General features: G+C 39.9%; 1 protein-coding gene across 1 annotated transcript in view; it reads left to right on the top strand.

Moving 5' to 3' along the window:
• Positions 1–14,170, top strand: part of ANK3 (ankyrin 3) — a 673,376-nt gene that overhangs the window by 118,094 nt on the left and 541,112 nt on the right. Inside the window, exon 2 of the mRNA XM_049108953.1 lies at positions 2,078–2,116. Within this exon, the coding sequence (XP_048964910.1) occupies positions 2,078–2,116 (39 nt within the window). The remainder of the gene's footprint in view (positions 1–2,077; positions 2,117–14,170) is intronic.

Raw genomic sequence — 14,170 nt, 5'->3', positions numbered from 1 at the left:
AACGTGGCTAACTGGTACAGGAGGCCTAGTTTTTGGTCTGTTCCAGCTTTTGACATGCCTCCCTCACTAAGCTCTGTCATTTCTCATTTACGGTGAGAGATGTGTGACTCTTCCTTTCATTTGAACACTTAGGGACCTTTTTAAGGTTATTATTTGGCCTAATATCAATATTGTTGTAATTTAGGGGAAAAGGAGGCTTGAGGAGAGGGAGAGAGATGGAGGCCTTAGGAGGGCAGGGGAAGCTGGTTCATGGAGCAGTCACAACACACACAACATTTCTTGATTAAGTTACTGTGTTATATTGGGCAGGGTTCGTAGTGCACCAGAATTACTGATCATAGATCAGTATGACAAATATAATCATAATGAAAAAGTTTGAAACATTGTGAGAATTATAAAATGTGACATTGTGTCACACAATGGCCAAACGCTTTTGGAAAATGGTGCCAATACTTGCTCAAGGCAGGTTGCCACAAATCTTGAATTTGTAAAAAACCTGCAGTATCTGCAAGGTGCAATAAAGTGAAGTGCGCCAGTATAGAGTTTTGCTCTTTTGGTGGGCAAACTGTAGACAAGTGCCACGGAAGAAGTTAATGCCTTTTCTTCAGAAATTCCATTTTGATGAATTTCACTTAAGGAAATTAGCAGATACAATGTCACGATTTTTGTACAAGGATATTATTGCAATGTTAGATGTACTAGATAAATAGAAAAAAGAGCACAACTTAAATAAGAAATATTAGGAAATGCTTGAACAAAAAGTGTCATGTGAATATGAAGATTAAGATGTAACCATTAAAATTGAATTTTTGAAGACTGTTATATGTAAAAATGATTCATTTTTAAGGGAAAAAGGCAAGATATACTCTATTTGTGGTATAATCTTAATCTTGTTTAAAAGGCTCTGTATGTGTGTGTCTGTGTGAAAGGGAACTACAGATTGATATAAATTCTGTTCTAAGTGGTGTGATCATGGTTGATTTTTATTTCCTGTGTTTTGCAAATTTTCTACAATAAACGCATATTGCTTTTATGACAATAAAAAGTTACTTAAGTTACTCTTTTGGAAGTTATTGTACAGATTAAATAAGAAAATATGGATGGGAGTAAAGTTAGGTTTTAGAAATGTGAATTTCCTCTTTTCCTTTATGGGAAACTCAGATAGGAACATCAGAATTCAGATTTAATCCTTTATGATTTGATTGGGATTTTAAAAAATTGCTTAAGACTAAATAACTCTTGTGATATCCATTTTGTGTAGTTTTTGGAAGAGTTAAGTAATGCAAGCATCACTGCAGCTAACTGTATAAAGTGCAATGTTCCTTTCTTCACATTCTCTATATTTAATCTTTGATACTGGTTGGAATAATTTGCATCTTGCACATGTTACTATATCCTAACAGGAAATGAGCTAAATGCATTTTTTCCTGACAGAATAAAGTTAGCATTTTGTAAAAGCAGAAAGTCAGCCTGTCCTTCGTCTTGGAGCGCCTGCACTCAGACTCCATAGTTTTCTCCTTTGAGGCGGGAATAGTCTCATAGGAACCAGGTCATCTCGCATAATCTGGCTTTTGGCTTTTACTTATCTTGTTATTCTGGTCCTTGGTAAACAATTTTTGGGATAATGAAGTTTCAGAGACAAAATTGGTTTCTCATAATTGCTGTGAAGGTAAATGGTATGAGAAAGTGTTTTACTGTGCCAACGTTTTCACACAGAAAAGACTGGTTTTGCAGCATTTTTGTTACCCCATTGAAATTGTATCTCATGGGCATATTCCTTTCAGGTTCAGGTTCACACTTTTTTATGTATTTGACACAACTTTGTTTTTAAAAACTCCATTCAGATTTTTGGTGCCTTTGACTTGGTGTGCTTTTCTTTATGGCATTGGTTATATGAACATTTCCCACATGCTCTTTTTTTCTCTATGCCCCATCACATTTCCTTTGTTTTACTTTGTGTTCCTTTTAAGACATTTCTTGTGTTTTTAAGTCCATTAATAATCGTCATTTATAAAATGTTGTCATGGTAAATATGAAATTCTTTCAAGTCTGCTAAAATTTGTTTCTTTGTTTCTAGAGTGACTATGGATCCTGCTATTCAGGAAGCTCCAGAAAGGTAAAGAAGATTAACACGAAACTCAATATATATATATGTATATATTTTGGTTTCCCTTCTTTGTTATAATTATAAACATGAACTTTAATGAATTATTTATATAAGATGCTATTTTTTTAACCTTTTAAAATTTAAATTAGAGAACATTTTGAAAGCTTTATTGGTTTTTGCCTCGTGGGGTCACCTGGTAGCCTGGACACGTGCTCATGGTAGAATGGCACCTTGGGGGTATTAGCTGTGTTCCACATCTGGTCCTTAGCTTTGCAGTTAGAGGTTTGAGTATATGGCATCCAAGAGTGACCCTGCCCCTAGAGACTGATGCGGCATCATTTTCTCCATTTATAATACCATGAAAACCAAATGCTTGGCTTGGTTCTTTAGTCCATTCTCTGTTTGAAAAGCCCAAATGGAAGTATAATTATGATCAAATGCTTCTCAATCTGGAATTAGGAGAGCCATTTTGATGATTGTAATAGTGAAAATCTTCTAGCTGTGATAACCTAATGCCTCCATCTGATCTTGAGGGGTGTTCTTTTTAGTGGGCCTCGAAGGCTGCCTTTTCTCTTTCCTCTATACAGCAATGCATAAATGCTATAACTCTCTCCCTCTCACCTTCCCATCTCCCTGGAGTTCCCAGGCCTCATTTTGCGTATGCTTAACAGCCACTGTCTTTCAGTTCTGAGTCTGGGAAGTATTTGTTCTTTGCAACAGCCAGACTAAAGAAAGGGTTAAGACAGGCTGCATTTGAATGTCAACCCTAGTTGGCTCCATGCTCTCTCTCTCTCTTTTTTTTAAAGCTTTTATCTATTCATTTACAAGAGACACACACAGAGAGAGGCAGAGACATAGGCAGAGGGAGAAGCAGACTCCTTGCAGGGAGCCCAACATGGAACTCGATCCCAGGACCCTGGGATCATGACCTGAGCCAAAGGCAGACGCTCAACCACTAAGCCACTCAGGTGCCCCGGCTCCATGCTCTTGGATACATGCTGTGTCACCCTATGCTTCAATTTCCTCATGTGAAAATGGATTAGTAATAGCACCTGGGCACCTGGTTGGTTCAGTAGGTTAAGTGTCTACTTTTAGCTCAGCTCATAATCCCAGGGTCCTGGGATCAAACCCTGCATTGGCTCTCTACTCTGCATGAAGCCTGTTTCTCTCTCTCCCTCTGCCTGCTGCTCCCCCTGCTTGTGCTTTTTCTTTCTCCACTAAATAAATAAAATCTTAAAAAAAAAAAAAAAGATTAGAAATGGCACCTCTCTCATAGGTTTGTTATGAGATAAGCTTTTTAACTCAGTGATGAAATAAGAATTCCAAAAAAATCCAATGATATCATTCATGTTATTATGGCTTATTGTTTTCTCTAAGGTGACTTTTGCACTCATATGTAAAGATTTTATTAGAGTGAATTATGCAGAATTGCCATTTTGGTAGGTCAAAAATTGTCTAACACCAGCTACTTCATATGGCTAAAACCAATAACAATTGACTTATAATTCTTTCTCCTATCTCTGGAACTTTTAGTTATTTTACCTCTTTAACACATTGTTACCCTTATCCTTTGAAATATAGGTATACTCAGATCATCTCCCTTAAATGATATTTTTTTCTTGTTTAGTGAAATGATAGAGTAATGCTGATTTTTTTTGTCATGAACTGCTCATAAGAATGATAGTGTAGTCTTTTGAGATTTTGACATTGGTTCAGTAGGCTTTTCTCATATCACCAACTCTGCAGGGTGTTGTAATGCTTCTGGTTAGTATTATTTGTGTCACTGGTAATAAACCAAAACAAAGTTCATTGGAATCCTACTGTTAGTTCCTTCTTGCCCGTGTATATTATGTCTTACCTCTTAAAGAACTTTTGTATTTTTCAGGTATGTTTTCTTTTCCAATAATTTTGAGGAGCAGAAGTATAACTATCTTCATTTTCTAAATTAAAAATAGAATCATGTGTTGAATCATTGGACCAAGAGCATAGATTTAGTTAGTAATCTAGTTAGTTGAACAGAGGCCTTCATAATTTCAAAGCTAAGGTGGACTTTCTGAGGTCTCACCCAAAACTCTCATTTTGTATGTTGGGTAAATAAAAATCTTAAGAGGCTATCTGAAATAATAATGGCAGAATCAAAACAAAAATGGGTATCTTTAAGTTTTTCCCTTTCCTACTATATTCCTAGGATTCTGTATTTGCTCAAAAGCATTATCTGACCATGTTTTAGAATTTTAACTCTGAGATAGTTAATAATTGATGCCATTTTTAGAATGAATGAAACAGAATTTCATCAGTACTCTGATGAAGAACAAAACTACATGTTGTCATATTTCAACATTGAAATATTTTAGTTTTTCTTGAACCTTATATAAAAATGAAACAACCATTCATGTGTGGATTTAGGACTTTATTGTTCTCTTCTACTTATCTATTTGTGCACAGACCAACTTCCTTTACCCAGCCTCTAGCCATTTAAACAGCTTCTAGAACGTGCTTATACTACCTTCTGTATCAATGTTTTATTATTTTTGAAGATTTCATTTATTTATTCATGAGACACACACACAGAGAGAGGGAGGGTGGCAGAGACATGGGCAGGGGAGAAGCAGGCTCTATGCAGGGAGCCCGACGTGGGACTCGATCTCAGGTCTCCAGTATCATGCCCTGGACTGAAGGCGGCGCCAAACCGCTGAACCACCCGGGCTGACCCTGTATCAATGTTTTATATGTAGTCTAAATACTGTCTTTACTGAAGTTTTGGCTTTGTACCATGATGTCAGAAAGCATGAATCATTGGCTTTGCCAGATTGAAATGATTTCTCAAAGGCCTCAGCACCACTAGGAGTTCAGTTAGGTGAGGGAATAAAATGGGGGGTGAAAAGAGGAGTTGGTGCTTTTTTTTTTTTTTAAACTCAAAATGAAAATTTTCTTCTGCTTTATAGTTTTGGGATCTTGGGAGTGCCTCTTCTGGCCTCTATCCAGTTTGGGTGTAAACTCAACCGCCTTGGTGCTTTGGAACACTCACTGGCCCATCAGCTCAGTTTGCCTCCTTTCTTTCTTGTCACAGTTTTAAAGAACATACCAGAAGTCAGAGATCTGAACTCTAAAGAGGTCCCTCGTTGCTTGGTACCCACTCCAGCTCCTCCACTTCCAGTCACTTAATGGTCCAAACCAATTTGCCCCCAAGAAAATGGCTGAGGCCTCAGGGGCAACACAGAATCCTTTTGAATTTTTGAGATTGAATCCTTTCACCCAAATAAAATATTCAAGATATTAGAGATTGAGGAGATAGGACTTTATAGCACATAAATTAAAGGGGTAGCTTGGATGAGTTCGGAGTTTAAAAAGATCATCTATAAAAATAAAAGGAAACCCATTTATTATGTCTGATATCTCTGTTTCTTTGTTTTTACCTACCATTTGAATTTGTGTTCTTATAGAATGTGAATCGAATGGCAGCATTGAAAGAAACCAAGGTCACTTTTTAAATCTTGTACACCAAAGTCCTGTCTAGGCAAGCCTTTGATTTAGATGTTTGTAAATGTGACTTGACATCTACGGATAGGTGTGCTGCCAGGACATTCGATTTACTTAATAGAAGAGATGAAGGAGAGCGCGAGCCTCTCTGATAGAATTCTTTTGTTTTCGAACCCTGGAATATGAGTAATCAGGAACAGCGCTGCATCGTGTCAGGCAGAGTCTGAATCCCGATGACACAATTCTAAGAACTGTCAGAATTGACTCCTGCCCAATTTAAGAGTATGGGTTACGAAGAGGCTGACTAAAAATACTTGGATGTTGGCTGTTGCTTGCCGAAGTTTATTTTCATTCTACGATCAGAACAAATCAGAGCTACCACAGTGCAGGCACGATGCTGCCCAGAAGGTCTTTACGTGGAGAGACTGGCTTACATCAGGTTCAGATGTCAGTGCGCTGCTCATCCTCTGTCATTTCACTGAGCCCCAGATCAGACAGGCTTTCCTCGCTGCTCCTTCAAATGAGCCCCTTCCTAAAGGTGTGTGGTCAGTGGGAAGAAAAGACTCCCATTTTTCATTTGGGAATATCAGTCCTTAGCACTTTTTCTTGATATTCAAGGAAGACATGTTCGCTTTGATTTCTGTTCTGGAGAATAATGTTATTGCAGGCCCTTTAAAAAACGTGGTAGGAATGCAACTAAGAGTATGTACGAGAGCCAGAGACTTCAGGGGGGTGGGGAGGGGTGATGGGGAAGATTGAAAAATATCACTTACTCAGAATATTTATAAAAGTATACAGTTTCCATATATTAGAAATCATCTTACAATGACAAGCTATTTGTTCACTAATGTATAGTTGTCACATACATTAACACCAAGTTTGAACCCACGAGCTTAGAATCCTGGCTTAGCAGACCAAATGATTCATAACCAAATATTATCAATGCCACGCTCTCACAAAATGCTACTGTCCATGAGAAAATATAATTTTTCAATTGATCTTCTGTTTTCTAGAATAACTACAAAGCTGTTTAGAATTTCAGAAATTAAGTCTGATATCATGGTATTTCCTCCCAGGCATATGATTGTGGTCTGTTTGTTTATTATTTAACATCTTCTTTTGGAAATTGTCTCTACACATCTTTGGGCATTATTTTATGAAAGTATCCATATTTTTCTCAACAATTTATACAAGCTTCTTATGTGTTAATATTATTAGTCCTTTAGCTCCATTTTGGGGGCAAATATTTGACTTTTACTGCTCTTTATATTATGTTTATTTTGTATAGTTTAAGTAAAAATTTAGCGCATACTTATTTTCTATGGTAAGACTGTTAATTATTTTCAAATATGCTAATTTTTAGAAAACATATTTGGACACAGTTTCAGGTTATATTTTTGATCTGAAAACCAAAAATCAAAAGGTGGTAAATATGGCTGAAAAGATAGGCAAGAGTCATGTTGGGGGCTTTGAATTTTCAGCTAAGGAGGTCAGTCCTAGTATAGATGTGCTTCATATTTAAATTGGATACAACTGTGGATCAGAATATGATAAGGGATCGGTATATATTAATCTCCTTTGAAGTAGTGGAGGAGATGCTAAGCTGTGGGACACTGTCATATTATTTCACTGTGTTTTTTTTTTTTTTTTAACTCTCATAGAGTTCCCCTGTGTGATTTTTTTTAATGGATTTATCCATATCACATCTAAATCCATGATTACATCTAAAAGGTTTCATATGTGAACATGTCTTTAATCTCTAAAACTCAAATTAGTACCCTGGAATTCTAAGGTAAATTCTTGCTCTGCAGTTCTCATCTTTATGATGAAAGATGTGACCTTAACTTGGTTAACATTATAGTTCCTGCTCACAAGCCATCTCTTTCTGGAGGGCAAGATACCTAGTGGTTGGCATCTGGCAGACTGCTTGCTAGTTAGGAATTGTGAAAAAGTTGCTTGACCACTGTATTCCTCAACTTTCTCATTTCTAAAGGTCAGTAATAACAAGTATATGCCTCATAGAGTTTTTATGAAAATGAAATGAAAATGCTCCATTCCCCAAAAGTTCCTGCTATAAATAAATGTTAATGTCACCACTAGCAGGATGCAGATGCCCTTTCCTTTCTTTTTCTCAGCTGGTGATGCTCTAAGCCCATCTTTCCCGTAGTAGGTTTTGGGAGAATGAAGCTAAAACCCAGAAAATTATGAGGATTTAAACATTCTGGGGGAGGAGCAAGATGGGGGGGAGGAGCAAGATGGCGGAGGAGTAGGGTCTCCAAATCACCTGTCTCCACCAAACTACCTAGAAAACCTTCAAATTATCCTGAAAATCTATGAATTCGGCCTGAGATTCAAAGAGAGACCAGCTGGAATGCTACAGTGAGAAGAGTTCGCGCATCTATCAAGGTAGGAAGACGGGGAAAAAGAAATAAAGGAACAAAGGCCTCCAAGGGGGAGGGGCCCGCGAGGAGCCGGGCTGAGGCCGGGGCGAGTGTCCCCAGGACAGGAGAGCCCCGTCCCGGAGGAGCAGGAGCTGCACCGACCTTCCCGGGGGAAAGGGGCTCGCGGGGAGTTGGAGCAGGACCCAGGAGGGCGGGGATGCCCTCGGGTTCCCCGGGACAGTAACAGCAACTGCGCCCCGGGAGAGTGCGCCGAGCTCCCCAAGGGCTGCAGCGCGCACGGCGGGACCCGGCGGGACCCGGAGCAGCTGAAGGGGCTCGGGCGGCGGCTCCGCGGAGGGGGCTGCGCGGCCCCGGGAGCAGCTCGGAGGGGCTCGGGCAGAAGAAGAGGCTCCGTGCGGTGGGGGCTGCGCGGTTCCAGGAGCAGCTCGGAGGGGCTCGGGCGGCAGCTCCGCGGAGGGGGTTGCGCGGCCCCGGGAGCGCGAATCCACCAGCGCAGGCTCCGGAGCACAGGGCGCCGGGACACAGCCCAGGATCCCGCCTCCCCCGGGACAGGCAGAGGCCGGGAGGGCCCAGGACAGCGAGGACGCTCCTGCCCCAGCTGAGCACATCAGCGGCCCCGCCCCGGAGCCTCCAGGCCCTGCAGACGGAGTTCCTGCCGGAGCTGAATCCAGGGCTCCAGAGCTGCCCCGCCACTGGGGCTGTTCCTCCTGCGGCCTCACGGGGTAAACAACCCCCACCGAGCCCTGCACCAGGCAGGGGCACAGCAGCTCCCCCAACTGCTAACACCTGAAAATCAGCACAACAGGCCCCTCCCCCAGAACACCAGCTAGACGGACAACTTCCAGGAGAAGCCAAGGGACTTAACACAGAATCAGAAGATACTCCCCGGTGGTTCTTTTTTTGTTTGTTTGTTTTTGTTTTTGTTTTTGTTTTTGTTTTGTTTTGCTTTTTGATTTGTTTCCTTCCCCCACCCCCTTTTTTTTCTCCTTTCTTTTTCTTTCTCTTTTTCTTCTTTTTTTTTTTTTTTTTTTTTTTTTTTTCGTTTTTTTTTCTTTTTCTTCCCTTTTTTTTTTCTCTTTCTCTTTTCTTTCCTTCTTTCTCTCCTCTCTTTTTCTCTTTTTCCCAATACAACTTGCTTTTGGCCACTCTGCACTGAGCAAAATGACTAGAAGGAAAACCTCACCTCAAAAGAAAGAATCAGAAACAGTCCTCTCTCCCACAGAGTTACAAAATCTGGATTACAATTCAATGTCAGAAAGCCAATTCAGAAGCACTATTATACAGCTACTGGTGGCTCTAGAAAAAAGTATAAAGGACTCAAGAGACTTCATGACTGCAGAATTTAGAGCTAATCAGGCAGAAATTAAAAACCAATTGAATGAGATGCAATCCAAACTAGAAGTCCTAACGACGAGGGTTAACGAGGTGGAAGAACGAGTGAGTGACCTAGAAGACAAGTTGACAGCAAAGAGGGAAACTGAGGAAAAAAGAGACAAACAATTAAAAGACCATGAAGATAGATTAAGGGAAATAAACGACAGCCTGAGGAAGAAAAACCTACGTTTAATTGGGGTTCCCGAGGGCGCCGAAAGGGACAGAGGGCCAGAATATGTATTTGAACAAATTCTAGCTGAAAACTTTCCTAATCTGGGAAGGGAAACAGGCATTCAGATCCAGGAAATAGAGAGATCCCCCCCTAAAATCAATAAAAACCGTTCAACACCTCGACATTTAATTGTGAAGCTTGCAAATTCCAAAGATAAGGAGAAGATCCTTAAAGCAGCAAGAGACAAGAAATCCCTGACTTTTATGGGGAGGAGTATTAGGGTAACAGCAGACCTCTCCACAGAGACCTGGCAGGCCAGAAAGGGCTGGCAGGATATATTCAGGGTCCTAAATGAAAAGAACATGCAACCAAGAATACTTTATCCAGCAAGGCTCTCATTCAAAATGGAAGGAGAGATAAAGAGCTTCCAAGACAGGCAGCAACTAAAAGAATATGTGACCTCCAAACCAGCTCTGCAAGAAATTTTAAGGGGGCCTCTTAAAATTCCCCTTTAAGAAGAAGTTCAGTGGAACAGTCCACAAAAACAAAGACTGAATAGATATCATGATGACACTAAACTCATATCTCTCAATAGTAACTCTGAATGTGAACGGGCTTAATGACCCCATCAAAAGGCGCAGGGTTTCAGACTGGATAAAAAAGCAGGACCCATCTATTTGCTGTCTACAAGAGACTCATTTTAGACAGAAGGACACCTACAGCCTGAAAATAAAAGGTTGGAGAACCATCTACCATTCGAATGGTCCTCAAAAGAAAGCAGGGGTAGCCATCCTTATATCAGATAAACTAAAATTTACCCCAAAGACTGTAGTGAGAGATGAAGAGGGACACTATATCATACTTAAAGGATCTATTCAACAAGAGGACTTAACAATCCTCAATATATATGCTCCGAATGTGGGAGCTGCCAAATATATAAATCAATTATTAACCAAAGTGAAGAAATACTTAGATAATAATACACTTATACTTGGTGACTTCAATCTAGCTCTTTCTATACTTGATAGGTCTTCTAAGCAAAACATCTCCAAAGAAACGAGAGCTTTAAATGATACACTGGACCAGATGGATTTCACAGATATCTACAGAACTTTACATCCAAACTCAACTGAATACACATTCTTCTCAAGCGCACATGGAACTTTCTCCAGAATAGACCACATATTGGGTCACAAATCGGGTCTGAACCGATACCAAAAGATTGGGATTGTCCCCTGCATATTCTCGGACCATAATGCCTTGAAATTAGAACTAAATCACAACAAGAAGTTTGGAAGGACCTCAAACACGTGGAGGTTAAGGACCATCCTGCTAAAAGATAAAAGGGTCAACCAGGAAATTAAGGAAGAATTAAAAAGATTCATGGAAACTAATGAGAATGAAGATACAACCGTTCAAAATCTTTGGGATGCAGCAAAAGCAGTCCTAAGGGGGAAATACATCGCAATACAAGCATCCATTCAAAAACTGGAAAGAACTCAAATACAAAAGCTAACCTTACACATAAAGGAGCTAGAGAAAAAACAGCAAATAGATCCTACACCCAAGAGAAGAAGGGAGCTAATAAAGATTCGAGCAGAACTCAACGAAATCGAGACCAGAAGAACTGTGGAACAGATCAACAGAACCAGGAGTTGGTTCTTTGAAAGAATTAATAAGATAGATAAACCATTAGCCAGCCTTATTAAAAAGAAGAGAGAGAAGACTCAAATTAATAAAATCATGAATGAGAAAGGAGAGATCACTACCAACACCAAGGAAATACAAACGATTTTAAAAACATATTATGAACAGCTATACGCCAATAAATTAGGCAATCTAGAAGAAATGGACGCATTCCTGGAAAGCCACAAACTACCAAAACTGGAACAGGAAGAAATAGAAAACCTGAACAGGCCAATAACCAGGGAGGAAATTGAAGCAGTCATCAAAAACCTCCCAAGACACAAGAGTCCAGGGCCAGATGGCTTCCCAGGAGAATTTTATCAAACGTTTAAAGAAGAAATCATACCTATTCTCCTAAAGCTGTTTGGAAAGATAGAAAGAGATGGAGTACTTCCAAATTCGTTCTATGAAGCCAGCATCACCTTAATTCCAAAGCCAGACAAAGACCCCGCCAAAAAGGAGAATTACAGACCAATATCCCTGATGAACATGGATGCAAAAATTCTCAACAAGATACTGGCCAATAGGATCCAACAGTACATTAAGAAAATTATTCACCATGACCAAGTAGGATTTATCCCTGGGACACAAGGCTGGTTCAACACCCGTAAAACAATCAATGTGATTCATCATATCAGCAAGAGAAAAACCAAGAACCATATGATCCTCTCATTGGATGCAGAGAAAGCATTTGACAAAATACAGCATCCATTCCTGATCAAAACTCTTCAGAGTGTAGGGATAGAGGGAACATTCCTCGACATCTTAAAAGCCATCTATGAAAAGCCCACAGCAAATATCATTCTCAATGGGGAAGCACTGGGAGCCTTTCCCCTAAGATCAGGAACAAGACAGGGATGTCCACTCTCACCACTGCTATTCAACATAGTACTGGAAGTCCTAGCCTCAGCAATCAGACAACAAAAAGACATTAAAGGCATTCAAATTGGCAAAGAAGAAGTCAAACTCTCCCTCTTCGCCGATGACATGATACTCTACATAGAAAACCCAAAAGTCTCCACCCCAAGATTGCTAGAACTCATACAGCAATTCGGTAGCGTGGCAGGATACAAAATCAATGCCCAGAAGTCAGTGGCATTTCTATACACTAACAATGAGACTGAAGAAAGAGAAATTAAGGAGTCAATCCCATTTACAATTGCACCCAAAAGCATAAGATACCTAGGAATAAACCTCACCAAAGATGTAAAGGATCTATACCCTCAAAACTATAGAACACTTCTGAAAGAAATTGAGGAAGACACAAAGAGATGGAAAAATATTCCATGCTCATGGATTGGCAGAATTAATATTGTGAAAATGTCAATGTTACCCAGGGCAATATACACGTTTAATGCAATCCCTATCAAAATACCATGGACTTTCTTCAGAGAGTTAGAACAAATTATTTTAAGATTTGTGTGGAATCAGAAAAGACCCCGAATAGCCAGGGGAATTTTAAAAAAGAAAACCATATCTGGGGGCATCACAATGCCAGATTTCAGGTTGTACTACAAAGCTGTGGTCATCAAGACAGTGTGGTACTGGCACAAAAACAGACGCATAGATCAGTGGAACAGAATAGAGAATCCAGAAGTGGACCCTGAACTTTATGGGCAACTAATATTCGATAAAGGAGGAAAGACTATCCATTGGAAGAAAGACAGTCTCTTCAATAAATGGTGCTGGGAAAATTGGACATCCACATGCAGAAGAATGAAACTAGACCACTCTCTTTCACCATACACAAAGATAAACTCAAAATGGATGAAAGATCTAAATGTGAGACAAGATTCCATCAAAATCCTAGAGAAGAACACAGGCAACACCCTTTTTGAACTCGGCCATAGTAACTTCTTGCAAGATACATCCACGAAGGCAAAAGAAACAAAAGCAAAAATGAACTATTGGGACTTCATCAAGATAAGAAGCTTTTGCACAGCAAAGGATACAGTCAACAAAACTCAAAGACAACCTACAGAATGGGAGAAGATATTTGCAAATGACATATCAGATAAAGGGCTAGTTTCCAAGATCTATAAAGAACTTTTTAAACTCAACACCAAAGAAACAAACAATCCAATCATGAAATGGGCAAAAGACATGAACAGAAATCTCACAGAAGAAGACATAGACATGGCCAACACGCACATGAGAAAATGCTCTGCATCACTTGCCATCAGGGAAATACAAATCAAAACCACAATGAGATACCACCTCACACCAGTGAGAATGGGGAAAATTAACAAGGCAGGAAACAACAAATGTTGGAGAGGATGTGGAGAAAAGGGAACCCTCCTACACTGTTGGTGGGAATGTGAACTGGTGCAGCCACTGTGGAAAACTGTGTGGAGGTTCCTCAAACAGTTAAAAATATACCTGCCCTACGACCCAGCAATTGCACTGTTGGGGATTTTCCCAAAGATACAAATGCAATGAAACGCTGGGACACCTGCACCCCGATGTTTCTAGCAGCAATGGCCACGATAGCCAAACTGTGGAAGGAGCCTCGGTGTCCAACGAAAGATGAATGGATAAAGAAGATGTGGTTTATGTATACAATGGAATATTACTCAGCTATTAGAAATGACAAATACCCACCATTTGCTTCAACGTGGATGGAACTGGAGGGTATTATGCTGAGTGAAGTAAGTCAGTCAGAGAAGGACAAACATTATATGTTCTCATTCATTTGGGGAATATAAATAATAGTGAAAGGGAAAATAAGGGAAGGGAGAAGAAATGTGTGGGAAATATCAGAAAGGGAGACAGAACATAAAGACTGCTAACTCTGGGAAACGAACTAGGGGTGGTAGAAGGGGAGGAGGGCGGGGGGTGGGAGTGAATGGGTGACGGGCACTGGGTGTTATTCTGTATGTTAGTAAATTGAACACCAATAAAAAAAATAAAAAATAAAAAAAAATAAAAAAAATAAAAAAAAAAAAATTA

This window comes from Canis lupus, chromosome 4 (genome assembly GCF_003254725.2).
Source record: "Canis lupus dingo isolate Sandy chromosome 4, ASM325472v2, whole genome shotgun sequence".
Classification (NCBI taxonomy): Eukaryota; Metazoa; Chordata; class Mammalia; order Carnivora; family Canidae; genus Canis; species Canis lupus.
Note: the sequence above shows the minus strand (reverse complement) of the source record. Positions and strands in the feature narration are given on the sequence as shown.